General features: G+C 32.2%; 1 protein-coding gene across 2 annotated transcripts; it reads right to left on the minus strand.

Annotated features, from left to right (window-relative positions):
- Positions 1 to 11,821: 11,821 nt before the first annotated feature.
- On the minus strand, positions 11,822 to 14,573 carry LOC100784390 (protein translation factor SUI1 homolog). 2 transcript variants are annotated; one of them, NM_001252722.1, is given in 5 exon segments: positions 11,822 to 12,151; positions 12,248 to 12,301; positions 12,484 to 12,689; positions 12,814 to 12,912; positions 14,499 to 14,557. In NM_001252722.1, coding segments are annotated over 4 exon segments (342 nt in total). In that variant the 5' UTR covers positions 12,851 to 12,912; positions 14,499 to 14,557; the 3' UTR covers positions 11,822 to 12,106.
- Between the last annotated feature and the right edge of the window lie 6,305 nt (positions 14,574 to 20,878).

The raw sequence follows: 20,878 nt of genomic DNA on the forward strand, positions 1-20,878 counted from the left end.
AATTATAGGAACTAAATGGGTATTTAGAAATAAATTGGATGAAAATGGTATAGTAATTAGGAATAAAGCTAGACTTGTAGCAAAAGGATATAACCAAGAAGAAGGTATAGACTATGAAGAAACTTTTGCACCTATAGCTAGATTAGAAGCAATTAGGATGTTATTAGCATATGCATCTATTATGAATTTTAAACTATATCAAATGGATGTCAAAAGTGCTTTCTTAAATGGTCTGATTCAGGAGAAGGTATATGCGGAACAACCTCCTGGGTTTGAAGATTCACAAAAACTAGACCATGTCTATAGATTAAAGAAGGCACTTTATGGCCTAAAACAAGCACCTAGGGCTTGGTATGAAAGATTAAGTAAATTCCTATTAGAAAAGAATTTTACTAGAGGAAAAGTAGATACTACCTTATTCATAAAAAAGAAGGATAATGATATCTTGTTAGTGCAAATTTATGTTGATGATATAATTTTTGGATCTACTAATGAATCTTTGTGCAAGGAGTTTTCTATTGATATGCAAAGTGAGTTTGAGATGTCCATGATGGGTGAGTTAAATTACTTTCTTGGATTACAAATCAAACAAACAAATGATGGGATCTTCGTTAATCAAGCAAAGTATTGCAAAGAACTCATTAAGAGATTTGGAATGGAAAACTCAAAACACTTGGCTACTCCTATGAATACAAGTTGTTATCTTGATAAAGATGAATCTGGACAACCTGTTGATCCGAAGCAATACAGAGGTATGATTGGATCTCTACTTTACTTATCTGCAAGTAGGCCAGATATTATGTTTAGTGTATGCATGTGTGCCAGATTTCAATCAAATCCAAAGTTTTCACATTTATTGGCAGTAAAAAGAATCATAAGATATCTATTAAGAACAGTTAGTTTAGGATTATGGTATCCTAAGAATTCTTTATGTAACCTAGTAGGATACTCAGATTCAGACTTTGCTGGATCAAAAACAGATAGGAAGAGTACTAGTGGTACATGTCAATTCATAGGGTCTGCACTTGTTTCTTGGAATAGCAAGAAACAAAATAGTGTAGCTTTATCCACAGCAGAAGCATAATATATTTCTGCTGGTAGTTGTTGTGCACAAATTTTGTGGATGAAACAACAACTATCTGACTATGGAATAGTATTAGATCACATTCCCATAAAATGTGACAACACAAGTGCCATAAACATATCTAAGAATCCAGTTCTTCATTCTAGAACCAAGCATATAGAAATTAGGCATCATTTTATTAGAGATCATGTTTTAAAAGGTGATGTTGTTTTAGAATTTGTAGATACTAAAAATCAACTTGCAGACATCTTTACAAAACCACTAAGTAAAGATACCTTCTATAACATAAGAAGAGAATTAGGACTAATAAATGTTAGTGACTTATCAAAATAAATCTCTATATTACTATGGTATTTGAACAATTTATTATTTCCTTATTTGCATGGTTTGGTTGAACAAGTATGTTATCTGACTATGTGGATTTTATAAGTTAATCTGTTTATGATTGTTACTTCATGTTGTGGTTAATATTTTTATGAATGTTGTATGAATGTTTAAGATATATTTGCATACTTTTAGTTTGATACACACTTTGGCTTTTTGTTGATGCCAAAGGGGAGAGAAATAAGGATAAATCAAGAACTCACATGAGTAAACAATTTAATTTTAAGAGAAGCATAAATTCAAAAACAAAGGGGGAGCATTTATAAGAGTGATCGACTAGGAAAAAGTGTGTGTGTGTTTCTTGATTTCAGAAGTTGTCATCATAAAAAAAGGGGAGATTGTGGAAGCAAAGCTTCATGATGAATCAACAATGATTCAAAGATGTTTTGATGATAACAATGATTACAACAAAAGATTATGACAAAGGTGATGAATAAAAAGCTCAAAAGATCAAAGAACAACTCAAGTAAATCAAAGAACATCTCAAGTGAATCAAGAACAAGTCAAGAGTTCAAGAATCAAGAAGAATTCAAGACTCAAGAAGAAAGCCTACAATCAAGAATCAAGATTCAAGATCTCAAGAATCAAGATCAAGATTCAAGACTCAAGATTCAAGAATAAAGAAAGGACTCAATCAAGATAAGTATTAAAAAAAATTTCAAAACTTTGAATAGCACATGAGTTTTTGACAAAACTTTTACCAAAAAGTTTTTACTCTCTGGTAATCGATTACCATATTGTTGTAATCGATTACCACTAGCAAAATGAGTTTGAAAAAGTTTTCAAACTGAATTTACAACGTTCCAAATATTTTCAAAAGGCTGTAATCGATTACAATGTTTTGGTAATCGATTACCAGTGTCCTTGAACGTTGAAATTCATATTTAAATGTGAAGAGTCACATTGTTTCACTCAAAAGCTCTGTGTAATCGATTACACTTATTTGGTAATCGATTACCATTGTTTGTTTCTGAAAAATCTAAAGATGTAACTCTTCAAAAAGGTTTTGACTCTTTCAAATGGGTTTTAAGTTTTTCTAAAAGTTATAACTCTTCTGAATGGCCTTCTTGACCAGACATGAAGAGTCTATAAAAGCAAGGCTTTGTTTTGCATCTTTAATCAATCTCTTACAATCCTTTACAAGCCTTGAATCTCTTTAAACTTCTTCTTCTTCTTTTGTTCCAAAAGCTTTCTGAAGTTTTCTGGTTTTCTAAACCTTGAAAACTTGTGCTATTCATCTTTTCATTCTCTTCTCCCTTTGCCAAAAAGAATTCGCCAAGGACTAACCGCCTGAATTCTTTTTGTGTCTCTCTTCTCTCTTTTCCAAAAGAACAAGGGACTAACTGCCTGAATTCTTTTGTGTCTCCCTTCTCCCTTGTCAAAGAATTCAAAACGACACAGTCTGAGAATTCTTTTGATTCTTCCCATTCCCTAATACAAAGCATTCAAAGGTTTAACCGCCTGAGAATTCTTTTGTATCCCCATTCACAAAGTATCAAAGGTGTAACAGCTTGAGATCTTTGTCTTAACACATTGGAGGGTACATCCTTTGTGGTACAAGTAGAGGGTACATCTACTTGGGTTTGACTGAGAACAAGAGAGGGTACATCTCTTCTGGATCAGTTCTAGTGGAGGGTACATCCACTAGGGTTTCAAAGAGAACAAGGGAGGGTACATCCCTTGTGGATCTTTGCTTGTAAAAGGATTTTTACAAGGTTGAAAGAAATCTCAAAGACCGCAGGTCGCTTGGGGACTGGAGGTAGGCACGGGTTGTTGCCGAACCAGTATAAAAACTCTTGTGTGTTTGTTTCCTTCTTCCCTACTCTTTTACTTTCCGCTGTGCATTTAATTTTCGCTTTTACTTTCTGTTAAGTTTCTCTTCTACTCCATATTCTCTTAACAACAAAAGTAAAAGCCTTAAAAGAGTAATTTTTAATTGGTAAAGTTTTAGGAATAATTAATTCAACCCCCCCCCCTTCTTAATTATTCTGAGGCCACTCGATCCAACACTTTATACATTCATCGACATCCTATACAATGCTTACCAGGTGGTAATGGAACAAGTGTCCAAGTGGAATTTGCTTCAAGAGCTTGGATTTCCTCATGCATTGCTCGACGCCATTCAGGATAAGGAACAACTTGATGATAGAACTGAGGTTCATAGACAGAGGAGATGTGATTAATGAAAGTTCTGTAAGGAGGGCTTAGAGGCTATAGGGAACAATGATGTTGGATGGGATATACAGCCCGAGATTGTGATATTACATAATCAGACAAGTATAAGGGATGCTTAGAGTGGCGTGTACTCCTTCTTAAGGTGACAGAGGGCAAAGTGTGAGGATGATCTGAGCCAGGGATTGAAGATGAATCAGTTGGGTAATGGTTAAAGCGATTAGTTGGTTGTGGTGATTGGCTACTAGTCTGGTCAGGGTTAGGTAAGGTATTAGTTATGGGAATGGGAATAACCAAATCAAGTAAAGGATCCAGAATGACTTGAGGCTTTGAAATGGTTTGAAAAGGAAAAATGGATTCATGAAAGACAACATCTCTAGACACAAAAAATTTCTTAGTGTCTAGGCTATACAATTTGTATCCTTTATAACCTTGGGGATAGCCAACAAAAATGGCAGGCACTGCTCGAGGAGAAAACTTGTTCCTTGATGATGGAAGAGTGGAAGCAAATGCCAAACAACCAAAACTTCTTAAGGCATGATAGTCAGGTTCCTTTTTGAACAAAATATTGTAGGGTGAGCAGTGTTGCAGTAATGGTGAAGGGGTTCTGTTGATAAGAAAACATGCAGTGGTAACACAATCACCCTAGAATGAGATAGTAACATTAGACTGAAAAAACAAAGCTCGTGCTACATTGAGCAGATGTTGATGCTTCCTTTCCACTACTGAATTTTGTTCTGGCCTTTCAACACAGGAAAATTGATGAAGAGTGCCCATGGAAGCCAAAAACTGAGTAAGGGCAAGTTCTTTAGCATTATCAGACTTGAGGCATTTGATAGATACACCAAACTGAGTCTGAACCATGGTGAAAAATTGTTGCACATAGATTGAAGCTTCAGACTTGTTCTTAAGCATAAATAGTCAAGTGAATCTTGAGCAATCATCAACCACTGTAAGGAAAAATCTCTTTCCCTCATAGGTAAGGTGAGCATAGGGACCCCATATATCACAGTGAATTAAGTCAAACAGTAATTTAGATAAATGGTTAGAGTTAGGAAAAGATAATCTTCTAAATTTAGCAAGAGGACAAACAAAACAATTAGAAGAAGAGAAATTAGGAGAAAGGTGCAGACCAATTTTATTATTCAAATGTTTGAAAACTTTGTCTGAGATATGACCAAATCTAGAATGCCAAATATGAGCATTTTTACAAGGAATGGAATTTGTATGGGAATTGATAACAGGAAAAGTAAATTTGCAATCAAGAGTGTCCTTGAGATCTAAGACATAAAGGCCTTGGATGAGAGCCCCTCTACCAATCCTCTTGCAAGCTTGCTTCTCCTGAATATCAAATGCATTTTGGGAAAAAGAAATAGACAAATTAGGATTGGTTAGAAGAGCACTAACTGAAATTAAATTGAATTTGAATTTAGGAATGTAGGCAACATTATGCAAGAGTAAGGTATTGGTTAAGCAAACTGAACTAATGGCAATGATAGGTATAACATCATTGTTAGGCAGAGTGACAGTTTTATCAGAAACAAGTTGGTAAGACCGAAAATGATGAAGGGAACAAGAAATATGAATGCTGGCACCAGAATCTAAAAGCCAACAATCATGAAGAAAATTAGAAGTGGATGTAGAAAGGATCATACCACTGGCAGAAGAAACACCTTGAGGGATGACAACATTGGTAGCATGACTTTCTAAAAGATTCATCAATTGGCTATATTGTTGGGCAATAAGTTGAAACTGGGAACCCGAGTCACCAGAGGAAGATGGTGAGTCAGACATATCAACGGATACTTGTTGAGCAACCTTGTGTGGTGGTTCAGAAGATAAAGAATGTTTCTTGACTTTTGAGGAAAAACTAGTCCTTTTATAATTTGGAGGATAACCATGCAACTTGAAGCAACGATCCTGCGTATGACCCAACATACCACAATGAGCACACAAGGGGCAATTCTTGAAAGATCATTTGAAGTGATTGGTAGGATGATTGCGTGCAACAGAAGAAGGCTTCAAGGAAAAAGCATGTGAAACTTCACTAGCAAAGGTGGAAGCACCAACTTCCTTTTGCTTTTCTTCTTGAACAACTAAGGAAAAAACCTTAGTTACTGAGGGAAAGGGATCCATGGATAAAATTTGACCTCTGATAGTAGAGAAGGATTCGTTCAAACCCATCTAGAACTGCATAGCATACTCCATTTGTTCAAAATCGCACCAAGGTTTAATTCCTCCACATGTGCAACTATGTGAGGGCTTCAGTTCTGATAATGACTCCAACAGAGAATGAAGCTTGGAGTAGAAAGAGGAAACAAACATGGAACCTTGTTGCAGAGTGATCAATTCATGTTTAAGTTGAAAAATTAAAGGACCATTTTGTTGCTCGAAACGTTCTTGAAGATCATCCCAGATTGCTTTGGCAGAAGAACAATGTAAGATACTGACTTGCATTTCTTTGGATAAAGAATTAATGAGCCAGGAATAAACGATACTATCGTTGCGATGCCACAAAGCATGAGTGGAGTGACCCAAAGCAGGTTCAGGAATTGAACCATCGACAAACCCATATTTGTTCTTCCCATGAAGAGCCATGCACATTGCTTTCTTCCAAGAATTGTAGTTGTCACCGGTAAGAGGATGAGAAACTAAGGCAATGCCAGGATGGTCGGAAGAATGAAGAATGAAGGGGTTAGAATCATCAATGGCAGCCATGGTCATGAGAGAAAAAAAAATAACTTAAATAGGAAGAAAGAGGGACGGAAGCAAAAACTTCTGATACCATATCAAGAATGAAAGAAATGAACGATAGTTTTTGAATTCATTCATCAAAGTATTACAAAAGTGGTTTATTTATACAAATATAGAGAATAACCAACTTCTAGTAACTCCTAGTAACTAACTTCGATAACTTCTAGTAACATAACTAAGTAACTATTCACCTAACTTCTAATAACTCCTAGTAACTAACTTCAACCGTCGCTTAATCGTGATAAGGGTATATTAGAACAATTTGTATACTCATGTTTTATTGTTCATTACATCGGCTTTCACATCATTTTTTAGGTGAAAGTTTCTTAAGTGAGTCCCACGCAAGTTTTTTACCACTTTCATTGATATTTGTTTCACTCAATCCAAATAATAAAAGTTATTTATTAAGTCAAAAGATATTTATATCTTAAGACGAATCATGTTTCTTAATTATTTTGATTATATGTAAACAAATAGTTAAAAGTTGAGTCTTATGCGCTATCAAAACATGTCTCATGAAATCTGTGCCTGATATTTCAAACGATAGCCAAATAGAAGTATAATCTGATACGACATTAAAGATGACATTTAAGACTTTATTTAATATTCTATGTCTAAGATTTGTTTTGTAAAAATATTCTCCTAGGATCTATCAAATCTTATAAAGAATAAATGAAGTCAAGATATGAAATTCTTCAATTATCATCAAAAGAAGAGTTTTGTTTTGCACAGGTCTGCCTTGTCTGCACAGGCCTACTTTGATGAAAAAGGAAGTGATTTCTTACTCTAGTATTTGGAATGCCAATGGCAAAAAGTGGACTCTCTACATGAAGAAAGGACATGCATTTAATGCAAGTAATAAATGTTCCAATGATCACATTCATCAAACAAAGAGTTTCACTCGTTGTGAGACAATGGACACTTGAAGATGATGCTTATAATACTAGAAGCTTTGAAGATATGGACAACAACTTTTGTGTGAAAACATTCATTATTCTTTCTATAAAAAAGCATTATGTGTATTTTTGTAAAGTTAGAAAAAAAAATCTCAAAACACGTTGAATATATTGAGAGAACAAAGACTAATTGTTGATTGTAAATCTGTCTTTAAGATGATCATAGATTTAGTCATTGTGCAAACACAACTAACAAATCTCATTTGATTTGTTTGGAGCCAATAGGCAACGGTGGCTTGGTATAAACAAATAATATTGGTTGTTGATCAAGCTTGGGGTATAGCTTGTTTTGTAGAATTAGAAGTGGTCGTGACATATTAGTGGTTTGCCAAGAATTGAACGTAGTTTCAGTGATATAGGCAAACCAGTATAACTCCTTATGTTTGATCTTTATTTGCTTTATTTTTGCTTTAACTGGCCTAGGGTGTGAATTTATTTTTAAGCATTTGAAAATATCTTTTGCTTAACAAAATTATTTTTCATTGTCTGATTGTGATTTTGAAATTCGATTATATGTTTTACAAAGTTTTTCTTTTAGACGAAAACTTTGTTTGGTAGGAAATGGCTTTAAAAAATTTCTAAAATAACAATTCAACCATTTTCTTGTGATATATATTTTTAAGCTATCAACTTTTATCTCATTTGAGTGTTCTTCCATTTTCATCTTATCACATTCATTCCTTCCATACACAATGTTAAGTATATATGATTAGAGATATGATCAATGGATCTATGTATTTGTCATTTGTTGAAAAAAGTCCAACATCTTAAATGAATTTTATCTCAAAATATTACTCCTTGACTCTTCGTTAAAAATACTTTAAGATTAAAAAAGTAGTAGAATGATTAAGAAAAAAAGTATTTTATAAAAAAATAACATTTAATATTATTAAGAACAAATTATACTAAGACGACATTTTGAGACTTCTCGAATTAAACACAGTATACATCCTCGTCTAATGTTTACAAAAAAATTTCTATGAGTGTTAATGTAATATATAAGGAAATGTGTGTAATGTTTTCAAACATTAAAATGATTACAATATAATATTTTCAAACACTAAGAGAGTTAGTGTAGAAATAGAAAAAAAGTGATATTATACATCATTTTAAAAAAATCCTAGGAATGCATATGCGAGTATAATTTTCTCTTTTATTAATATATTTTTAACATGTGTTTCAAATTTTATTTATTTATTAACTATTGCAAAAGATTTCAGTGCTATTTTTTTTTACGAACATTATTTAAGGCCGGTTTGAAAATATTTTATTTACTGAATTAAGATTCTGTTTCTTATTTTTTTTTTATCCAAGACTCCTACTCAAAGTATTATAGAGTTTATAACAACTCACATATTATTTATTTAACTAAGTTAAACCCATGTTTACTAAAGTTATTTTTACAATAGTCTTTCTCTTTTTTTAACAATTACTTCATTTATAATAGGCATATAAAATATTTAAGAATTAGGTAGAGTTAAAAAAATTAAAAAAATAATCATTAATGTTGTCTCAAATTAAAATAAAAAATAAAATAACTTGTTTAAAATTAATTAATATAAAGAAATTGAATGGATATAAAGGAAAATAAACTATAAGCAAAGATTATTAACCTACTTTTTAAGATCATAAGTTATTAGAAATTAAATTAAAATATTAAAAAATATCATTTATGTCATTTGATATTTATCAATTGATCTTATCTGATACTTTCAATTAAAACAATTAGCTTTCAACTTTTCAGCACTTAACTTATGGCTTATAAGCTTTCAACTAGTTTTACCAAATATAGTCGAAGTAGCTTATGAAAAATAAACTATCTTAAAAGTTACTAGCTTTTTTTGTTCTCAATTTTATCATTACAATTTTATTTGAAATTTTATTTTACCATTTTATTTAATTTAAAAATCATCTTATATCTTTTTTTTTATTGTTTGAAAAACTTTTCTTATCTAATTTATCATTCGTACATGTGCACGACCATCAACTCGTCAATAGTCAACTTTATATGTTTGAATCATATCAACTTTACGATTATTTGCTGAATTTTTTTAATTATATGACCTAATTTAAATGGAATTTCAAATATATATGATTAATTTTAAACAAAATATTTTATTTGTATCATGTTTTATAATTATGCAAGTGAGAGACATATGCATCCAAGTTATTCTTGTATAAATAGAAAAATAGTCATTTAAGAAAATTATAAAGAAAAAAATTTTTATTTTTTGTTTTAAAATGATATTATTAATATAGTATTTAAATTTTAAAAAAATGATTTTCAACAATATAATTTCTGATAAATTTTGTTTCATTTAATTTTACTTTTTTTGGAAAAAAAATTAAGAAAATTGAGTTTAAACAATATGACTAAAATCATCAAATCTTTACCATTTTCTTATAATACAAAATTTAAAAATTATTATCCTACTTTTAATAATATAAGTATTAGAAATAAATTCAAATTTAAAAATATTAAATGTGCCCTTTTGCATCATTTGACATTTATCCGTTAGTTTTATCAAACACTTTTAATTTAATCAACTAGCTTCTAGTTTTGAGCTCCTAGCTCATACTCTTTGTGTCCCTAATTATTAGACATAGTTGATTAATTTACATTTATTAAGAAAGTTAATTAACTTAGTTATTAGCATTAAATTTATAATATTTTTCAAATTTATCCTTAACTTTATTGGGAACCTATTCATTTTCTTCATTCTTCATAAGAGAGAGAGAAATAATTCAAGAGTATTTTAGTCAAAAAATAATTAATACACAAGAGGGATGAAATGAAGTCTTATAATAAAGGACAAAAAAATAATTGACCATGTCTTATAAATAGGGAGGTAGTAGCTTCTAGTTAATTATAAAACTTCAAGTTAGCTTATAAGTTTACCATGGTGACACAGAGCATAAAAGTGGAAATAATGCTAGAATTAAAAAATTGTAACAAATAATATTATGGTAAACCCATAGGATTGACATAGTAGAGTGGTGTAAGAATTCTTGTGTTTACATGAGAGAGAATCATTTATTTAGCAAGATAATAAGTGTTTAATTCTTCCTGAATGTAAAATTTTCTTGAGTCAACAATAATTACACATTGCGAGTAAAATTAATCTTTCACTCAATGGGTTAAAGAACATTCATGATCTCTGATTCAATAAAAAAATTATAATAATAATATTATAATAAGCAATGACTTATGGCAAAGGACATTTAAATGATTCGCCGGTATTACACTTTTGTTTGATTTGAAAATAAATAGAAAGAGAGAAAGTATAAAATATGAAGATGGAAATAAAATAGTGAGAAATATATGGATTTCTAAATTATATAAATTTTTCTTATGCTTTTCTAATTGAATAAAAAAGTAGAAAAGAATAACAAAAACAAAAGACTTTCTCTAAATATATCATTATTTCATTGTCAATAATAGTAATAATAATAAAAACTTTGACAAATAAAATTATAAATGACTCTTTAACAAGTAATAAAAATATATTTTGATTTTTTAAAAAATATTCGCACTTATTTTAAATTTAAGAAAAAAATTATTTGTACAACAATTTATATGATAATTATATAATAATATATTTTTGTGTTTATCGTTCTCCTACACATTATCTATTATATGTTATACAGATTATATTGTATAAATTATTTTACATGTATCACATCTCTTAATTAAAATATTACATAATTGTTGAAAGATATACACAGTCTCAACTTTCAGAAGAAAAAAATAATCATTTGGATAGTCAAAAGAAAAAAGAAAAAATCATTTGGAAAAAAACCATGTCCGTTCAGTGAATAAAATTAATGCAAGGGGTGCATATTTCTGATATCATCTTATCTGAATCGACCACACAGTTCCGACAAGATATTTAACGAAAAAAATATAGGCAATCATCATATTTAATGCAGGGAGTACTAGTATATGATATGTCTGGAATATAAAAGGGAAAAAAAAGTGATTTCTTTTTGCTTGATTGACGTATAAATATAGAAGGAAAGGGAAATTTCGTGAGTCTCGTGTTAAAAATGATTTTTTTTCCAATTTGAAAAGAAAATGAGTTAGTTTGAGTTAAAAAAAAAAACAAAATATCCTTGAGTTGAAATATTTTATATACTTCTCATTTAGATTATTTACTTTAAATTGTCAGAATAAAATGTATCTAAACTTTGTCCATCAAATTAAATAACTAATGACATGTATAGACTAAAATAAAGTAAAATATACAACTAATGATATTTTTTATTTAGTTGAAAGAACAAAAGATAGAAATAACCTTCTATAACTAAAAATTAACTTTTTGTTTCACTCTGCTCTCATTTTCTGTCTACTGTAGCAAGCAGGGGTTAGGTTGGTGTCTATCTCAAATTCTCCTATAAATAAATCTCAAGTTCCGACAGCAGTTGTAACATTTGGCAAGTGAAAGGCCCAAATTAAAAAGCAACCAAAATAGGGTAAGTCACTTGCACATGAAAGAATAATAACAAATTTATTCAACACAGTTATCTTAGAAGCAGACATATTATCCTTACCATATAATCAAGTAGTAACTATCCAGAATAGGTAAACAGTACCACAGCAGATTATATATGACTCTTTAACTACAATATAACAGACGTTGCTGTGACTGATAATTGCTTGAATTCAGATTTATAAGCTGCTGCTGCTACTGCTACTGCTACTGCTGTTGGTTATATGTATGTAGCATGAAGCTAAATTGCCACTGTTGGCTAGGCCTTAAAAACCATGAAGCTTGATGTGTTCCTTCTTTACTATGCCAGCCTGTTTGTAACATCACCAGAGGAATTTAGAAATTACAACACTGTTTTATAGTAAAGAACAAGAGCCACATTATAATAAAGTTGTCAGAATGTTCACCTGCACAAGGAAAGTAGAAACATTCTTTCTTTGATCTCCCTGAAGTTGTATGACCTGCATGCATACAAAATTTGATGTTTAGGCTTTCATTGACAATATTTGTTGAAAATCACATAAAATAAAATGTCCACCGGATGACAAATAACAATAGCATGTTATAGTTATTTCAGGCTCCTACAATTACAAAATAAAATAATTACATTATGCATTATTTGTGAAGAAGAGAACAGACAAACCTGGCCCAACTCAGGGTCTTGGACAACAGTACCATTACAGCAGAATTCTTTCTTCAGGTCCTTGAGTATCTTGCTATAGCTATACTCTTTCTTTAATCCTTGAACAGTTGTTAGGCTTTTCCTTCCGTTGCGCTGTTGTACACGAACATGAACATACTCTTTTGTCCCGGCACCTGAGTCCTCAGCATTTGCCTCAGCAAAGGGATCTATTCAATTGTCAAACCACATCAGAAATCAAGCCAATGATAAATTGTTGAATTTCTGGTTTCGGCCTAATTGAATTTCTTTATGCCTTAAAAAACAGTATGAACTGAGATATTTAACACCCACCAAAAGCAGTTGGGATGTTCGTGTCAAATTCAGACATGAAACTTGCCCTTGTTTTCTTGTAACACACAAAGTCCTTCTAAGTTAATCAATCACCTAGCACTGCAAGAGAAATTAAATATATTTCAAGTCAGAGATGAGATGGAACAATTGACATTTCTCATGATGCTATTGTTGTCTATATTATGCTCACTACCAGTTCTCAGTCCAAGAAAATATGAACCAGAACAGAATAAACAGCAACTTTGCAACGTAAGTCTTTTATGAAACAAAGGCATACACATTTAGAAACCTACTTATCCCATTATGGGACCAAAAGATCCTGTGGTTTCAAAATAAACTACACAAAATTAAGCTCTTCACACCATCCATTCAAATTTATATAACTTATTATACCATATTTACCATCAATACCTTGCTAGGCAATAAAATATTTTGTCAAGATTTCCTCCTATTAATTGAATAAATGTCTTTCTCATCAGTAATAAAATGACAGAATCAATTGAGAAAACCCATGTTGTCAAGGTTAAACTCTTCTAAAAGCTTATGCTTTAGGCTGAAGGCTCATAATTGATTTATATCTCCATTCTCTAATAATAGCTATTAAACTTACAAAATGCCCCAGTCATATCTTTCCAACAATCACCTTTCCACAGCACATTTGACATCCCAAAAAACAAAAATTTCTTATTTCACCATCATCAATAGTTATATGGTCAATAAAGGAATGGGCCAGGAAGGAGGTGGGGAAATTATGAGATCTGGGTCATTCTGCGTGCATAATCATTAACCAAAACACAGCTAGCAATAATGTTCCAGTGACCAAATTAAGATTAGTCTAATGAATGAATGTTCTTAGAATGTATACACCCATGCATACATAACATACATACAAATAAAAGAAACAGGGGACACGCATGTACAGACCATACAAACAAAGAAAAGAACCATAGATCTTTATAACTAGAATGTATCAAATACATTCTCACATGTTAAGTCCAATAATTACAATAATCCACTCTCCTTGTATATAATCAGTATAGACCCAAAATATCAAAGAATATGCATTATCCGATTCCCTCACAAGTTACTACATCAATTTTGTTCAAGTGCATTCAATCTCGAAATGGTTCATTACTTTATACTATTACTATAAACTCAAATGGGATCATATATGTATTTGAAGTCTGCAAGAAATAATGACTTAAGTTTTAGAAACCAAGCAATTGGACCAAAAAGAAGGCATGATTCACCAGCCATCTTCTTCACCTAAACTCTAAAGAAACGAAGAGAATAAAGCCCCAAATATAAATTGCATAACCATGAAAACAATCCCAAATAAATTAAACCCCAATTTCATAAAAATGGAAAAAAGATTAAAAAAAAAACCATCAAAAGAATGAAAGACGTTATGATCATGCAAACAAGGTGCAAATACAAAAGAACAATCCTAAAATCCGCAAATGCACCGTAAGATTAACAAAGAACTAATAACACACCCCACATAAAAATTAACATCTGGGTATGAAAGAAAATTCTCGTTCACAAAAAGCAAGGGTTAAAGTTACGAACTTGCTTACGCATAACGCGTAATGAATGCAAGAAACCCACGAAGCAGAGATCAAATAAAAAGAGCGTGTGAATTAGAGAGATCAAAACAATAAATTGAAAAAGAATAATGAAAATACCTAAACACTAGCGAGAGGAAAAGAAAGTAGAATGGATGAAAGAAGGAATAAACGAAAAACGTGAGAGCAAAGAAATGAAATAGGAACCAAAACTGGGTCAAGTTTATATATAGGACGGTTCAGATACGAGATAAGTACTCCTAGCCACGCAATTGGTAGCAATTCCTATTTACATATTTCTTTTTTAATTTTTAAAATTATAATTTTTATTTTTCATATATATAAATGCACGTGCAAAAGAATTTGTAATATATATATATATATATATGCACGTGCAAAAGTTTGTGGTATGTGCAGCACAAAAACAAATTATGGTATGTGTAATTTTGTTTACGATTTTTTATTTCCATTTTCTAATTTTATTTTTTTAATTATAAAATTGTCACTTTACTTATAATGTTTCTTGTTTTAAAGAATTTGTAAACAAAGAAAAAAAATTAAATAACATGCAATGCACTGACAGTATAAAGATTTTTTTATATAAATATTTAAAATGATGCACAGTATTTTCTATATAATATTTTAAAAAAAACATAAAATAAAGTGATGATTTTATAATTAAAAAAAATTAATACAAGTAAATGGGTTTATATAATTTTTAGAATTTATGAAATGTAACAATGCATTAAATTAAAGAAAAATATTAAAGATAATTTTGTATTAAATTCTAATAAGAATCAAGATAAATTCAATGAAAAATACAAAAATTGAATTAAATATATATTCGTATTCTTTTTTAGAAGGACAGATTTATAGTTAAATAAAAAAAAGTATTGTTAAATGGGTATGATATTAATTAGATCAACTTAATTAGTTTTATTCTATATATTATTAGGTTTTGATATATTTACATTCAACTCAATGCAAATGATGTTACAAAAGTGGAGGAAAAATCTCTAGTTGAGAGAGTTGTTTTTGACTTTTTGCATGTTGATAAAATGTTTCATATATTAATATCTCAGGTAGGAAGAGAAACTTTTTTTAAAATATAGGAAAGAGTATATATATATATATATATATATATATATATATATATATATTCAATTTAGGCACATATCAGGGAGAAAGTTTAATTCAACTTTTTTAGAGTAATAAGCAAAACATATAAACTAATATTCAAATGATTGCTAACTCAAGATATGCTTCATCTTATAGTGTTCACTTGAGGAGTGTTCTCTATCCATCTAAATCGATTTTTTCTTTCGCCTGTTCTTATAATTGTATTTTCTTTAATTGTGTTTTATTTCTAATAAAAATATAATATAATCTAACTAGGAGGTCGTTAGTCATTATTTACGACTAACTTTTGCATTGAATAGTTACACAAAATCAACATCTTTCCTTTAATTTATGGTTTTTTTTGTAGGAATTGTACATATTTTTATGTTTAGTTTGATTTTATATAGTGAATACTCTCATTTTGTAAATTAATGTTGAAACCACTTGAATTTCAGGCTAAAAGAAGAGAAGGTTCAAGCAGCTGGTGTCTCGCTAAGCGAGGCATATACGCTTAGCGAGTGACATCCGCTAAGTGAGACACACAACTTACTTAGCGTGCCGGGAAACCCTAGAAGAGGATCAGTCAGAGATATGCTCACCCAGCGCGCCGCAAGCTTGCCCAACGAGTCATTTGTCCCTTCTCGTGCTCAGTGCGCTCAGCTCCCTAAGTCAAAATTCACTTACTCTCGCTTAGCGAGATAACTCGCTAAACGAGCCTTTAGAATCTAAAACATCAAGGAGCCTTTAAAACACTGAAGTTGGCAGAAACTAAGAAGAGGAGTCTAAAAAACAGAGCCAATGGAGAAGCTAGAGCGACAGAAACGAATCCACCAAGAGAGTCTAGGTTAGAGGAGTGAGATTAGGGTTGTAGAGGTTGAAGGAGACATCCTCAACCATTCTTAGCCATTTTCTTCCCTCAAAATCTGTTCTCCTTTGTATCGAAAGCTCATTACTTGTAATGGAAGACTAAACCTCTTGGTTGGGAATTTCTTCTGAACCTTAGATGTAATATTCTTTCACTATCTATTTAATGTTGTTTTTATGTGTTCATTGCTTCTATGCATGCTTATTTTTACATGCTTGTGGCTTGATCACCCATTTGTATGTATAGTTAGGATTTTTAGCATTGGAAAGTGCTTTAAAGCCTCAGAACTTGATAGAGCAAGCTAGAAAATTGTATGTCTAGGAATGGAGTGCAGCAATCTAGTCCATATTATGTTGTAGACTTAATGCAACTCTTTTAGACTGAGTTTGTTGAGGGATTAAGGACGAGGTTTAAAGAGAGTTAGGCCCATTCACTCGAGGGATCTTGGTTTGGATAATTTCTCAGCATAAGAACACTAAGATAACATTAAATAGAGAAAATATATAGCAACATCAAGGTAGATTCAATAGAACAACCAAACGCTTTTTCATTTGATTGTTTTTACTTCTCAAACACTTTTGGTTGTGTATAAATGTTTGCTCATTGAACATACATTTTTTGAGTGAAACAAGTTTCCTATGGATACGATACTCGGTTCTTATCATTTTATATTACTTGCGCGACTCGGTGCACTTGACGAATAGCATCACAGAGAAAGCGGACAGAGGTTCTGCCACCTTTCTTGATTTATATTATATTTATTATAGCTTTATTTTAATTGTTAACTCTATTTTAATTGTTTGTCTTTATTTTTAACTTTTAACCTGTTTTATTTTTAACTTGTTATTATAATCGACTCGGTACCTCTTTGGTATCAGAGCCTTTATTGTTAGTATAGAGTAATAAGAAGAGAAAGGAATAAGGAGAAGAGAGAAAACACAAAGTTTAACGTGGTTCAACACACAATGTATGTGCCTACGTCCACGACTACACTAAGAAAACTTTTTATTACTTGCACATATAAAAGCTTACAAGGTGTCTCTATATATAACACTAATAAGACACAAGTTTTTACAAACCAGGCGATGTGGGACAAAGGAACTAAGACCACAAACTCTAACAATTTTCCCACTTGGGGTCTAAGTTCCAAATTCTAGCAGCTCCTTGTAAGCAATGAGTTCATCGACTCTTTACCTAGTGTAGCGCCTTCATATTCAATTATCCTTGAAGGCCAACTGAGGCAATGCAAAGCGTCAGCTTGTCAGTTGTAACAGCTTTAGTCAATATATCTGTTGGATTCTCTGATCCTAAGATCTTCAACAAAGATAAGTCTCTATCATTTATCAACTCCCTGATAAAATGGTATCTTAATTGAATATGCTTGCATCTAGAATGGAAGACTGGATTCTTAGCAAGACTTATAGCACTTTGACTGTCACTAAACATTGAAGCATTATCTTGTTCTTTCCCTAATTCATTGAGAAAATTCTTTAGCAAAATCATCTCCTTAGCTGCTTCTGAGATAGCTATGTATTCGGCTTCCGTGGTTGAGAGAGCAACTCTATTTTGAAGTTTAGATTTCCAACTCACAGCAGTACCTCCCAAAGTAAAAATGTAGCCTGTGGTGCTTTTCTTGGTATCAAAATCTCCTCCCAAGTCTGCATCTGAAAATCCCTGTAAAGAGAGATTGCTTTTTCTGAAGCACAAACACATCTTTGAAGTACTCTTCAGATATCTAAGTATCCACTTTACGCCTTCCCAATGCTTCTTTGCTAGATTTGATAGGAACCTACTGACAACTCCCACTGCATGTGCTATGTCAGGTCTGGTACACACCATAGCATACATCAAACTCCCGACTGCTGATGCATATGGTACTCTTGACATGTAACATTTTTCTTCATCTGTCTGCAAAGATTGCTTCTTTGAAAACTTCAAATGAGATCCCAAAGGGGTATTCCTGGTCTTAGAATCTTTAAGGTAAAACCTGTCAAGCAACTTGTGTATATATTTCTCCTGAGATAGCTTCAAAATTCCTTCTGATCTATTTCTTAGAATTCTCATACCAAGGATTTGTTTAGCTGAACCAAGATCCTTCATTTCAAAGTTTTCTGTCAACTGCTGCTTCAACCTGTTAATGTCTGCCATACTAGATCCTGCAATCAACATGTCATCAACATGCACGACAAGGATAACATAACTATTAGTATATTTCTTAACATAGTAGCAATGGTCCATGTCACATCTGTTGAATCCTGAGTTGCTCATAAACTCATTAAACTTCTTGTACCACTACCTCGGTGCTTGTTTCAAGCCATATAAACTTTTATGAAGCTTGCACACAAGATTCTCCATGCCTGGCACTTCAAAACCTTCTGGTTGGGTCATATAGATGTCTTCCTCTAAATCCCCATGCAAGAATGCAGTTTTAACATCTAACTGCTTGAAGTGAAGATTCTTTGCAGCTACAATACTTAGAATAACACTGATGGTAGTCATCTTTACAACTGGAGAGAAGATCTCTATGAAATTAATTCCTTGTTTCTGCTGAAACCCTTTCACCATAAGTCTCGCCTTGTATCTTCTTTTACCGTCAGATTCTTCCTTTAGCCTATAGACCCACCTATTTTGTAATGCTTTCTTTCCTTCTGACAATTTAGTTAGAGACCACGTCTTATTCTTCTGAAGGGATGTCATGTTATCTTTCATTGCTAGCTCCCACTCAATAGAGTCATTCCCCTACATAGCCTCACTGAAACATTTTGGCTCACCAGCATCAGTTAACAACAAATAATGCAATGAAAGGAAATACCTATCAGGTGGTACTGAAATTTTGCTAGATTTTCTTGGAGGAGTTGATGGTTCTGGTTCTGACTCAACCTCTACGCCTGTACTTTGGTTTCTGTTGGCTACATCACTTTCTGAAATTTCTTCAAGTGTTGCTTTCCCAGAAATTTCTGACAGTTTATCTGCACATGTAGATTCTGCAAAAAATTTGCCCTTATAAAATAAGTTCTCATTAAAAGTAACATTCATGCTTCTAATAACTTTCTTGGTTTGGTCATCCCAAAACCTGTAGTCATACATGTCAGATCCATAACCAATAAAATAACACTTCCTCGCCTTCGGATCCAATTTATCTCTACTATTAGAGTCTGTCAGTATATATGAAACACAACAAAAAATTCTCAAATGTGAAAGTTTTACCTCCTTTCCAGACCATACTTATTTGGGCAACTGATAATTCAAAGGAACTGATGGTCCTCTATTGATGAGATATATTGTTGTGTTTATTGCTTCTGCCCAGAATGCTTTAGGCAACACCACACCTCACTTTCTCGTTCAAGGTTCTATTCATCCTATCTGCAACACCATTTTGCTCAGGTGTTCCTGGTATTGTCTTGATCATTCTGATCCCATGTTCTGAACAAAAGTCTTTAAACTCCTAACTATCATACTCCCCACCATTGTCAGATTTCAGACTTTTAACCTTTAGACCTATCTGATTTTCAACTTCTATTTTCCACCTTTTAAACACAGAAAACACATCAGATTTATTTTTAAGAAAATAAACTCATACCTTTCTGGTAGATTCGTCGATAAAGGTGACATAATAGCGTGAGTTTCCAATAGATTTCATTGGGGCTGGCCCCCAAACATCTGTGTGCACCAATTCTAGCCTTTCAAGTTTAGAAGTCTTCCCTGCCCTTGAGAAGCTAACCTTTTTCTACTTTCCAAGGATACAGTGTTCACAAACACCAACATCAACATGCTTCAGGCTTGGTAGCTTACCCTTTGCCACCATAAGCTTCATTCCCTTTTCACTCATGTGTCCAAGTCTTTGATGCCACATGGTTGAATTATTGTCAGTCTCAGTAACTGTTACCATATCCTCATCTACAATCATGTAAAGAGATCCTCGTTTTTTTCCACGAGCCACAACGAGATTGCCTTTTGTTACCTTCCAAGCTCCATCTCAAAAGTGGTGTGATGCCCCTCATCATCCAACTGCCCTATAGATATTAAATTTCTCTGTAAGGTAGGAATGTGTCTGACATTATGCAATGTCCATAGGGATCCACTGGAGGTCTTGATGTCAATATAACCTCTTCCGACAATGTCCAAAGATTTTCCATCTGCAAGGTAAACTTTCCCAAATCTTCCAGAAATATAGTTAGACAATAAATCTTTACAGGGAGTGGTGTGGAACGATGCACCTGAGTCCATGATCCATGAATCAACAGGACTATCCAAACTGCAAATTAATGCATCATCAAATTCATCAATTGCTGCATTTACGGATTCATCATCATCGCGCTTCTTGTTTTTATGAGACTTGTTCTTCTTTGGTGCCTTGCACCGATTGCTAAAGTGACCTCTCTTGTCACAATTCCAGCAAGTAATGTTACTTTGAAACTTTGTATGACCTTTCCCTCTTGACTTTGATCTGCCTCGACCATTCTGACCCTTCTGGGTAGTCCTTCCTCTGCCTTCAGTATTCAATGCTGAATTGGAA

This window comes from Glycine max, chromosome 12, assembly GCF_000004515.6.
Source record: "Glycine max cultivar Williams 82 chromosome 12, Glycine_max_v4.0, whole genome shotgun sequence".
Taxonomy (NCBI): domain Eukaryota; kingdom Viridiplantae; phylum Streptophyta; class Magnoliopsida; order Fabales; family Fabaceae; genus Glycine; species Glycine max.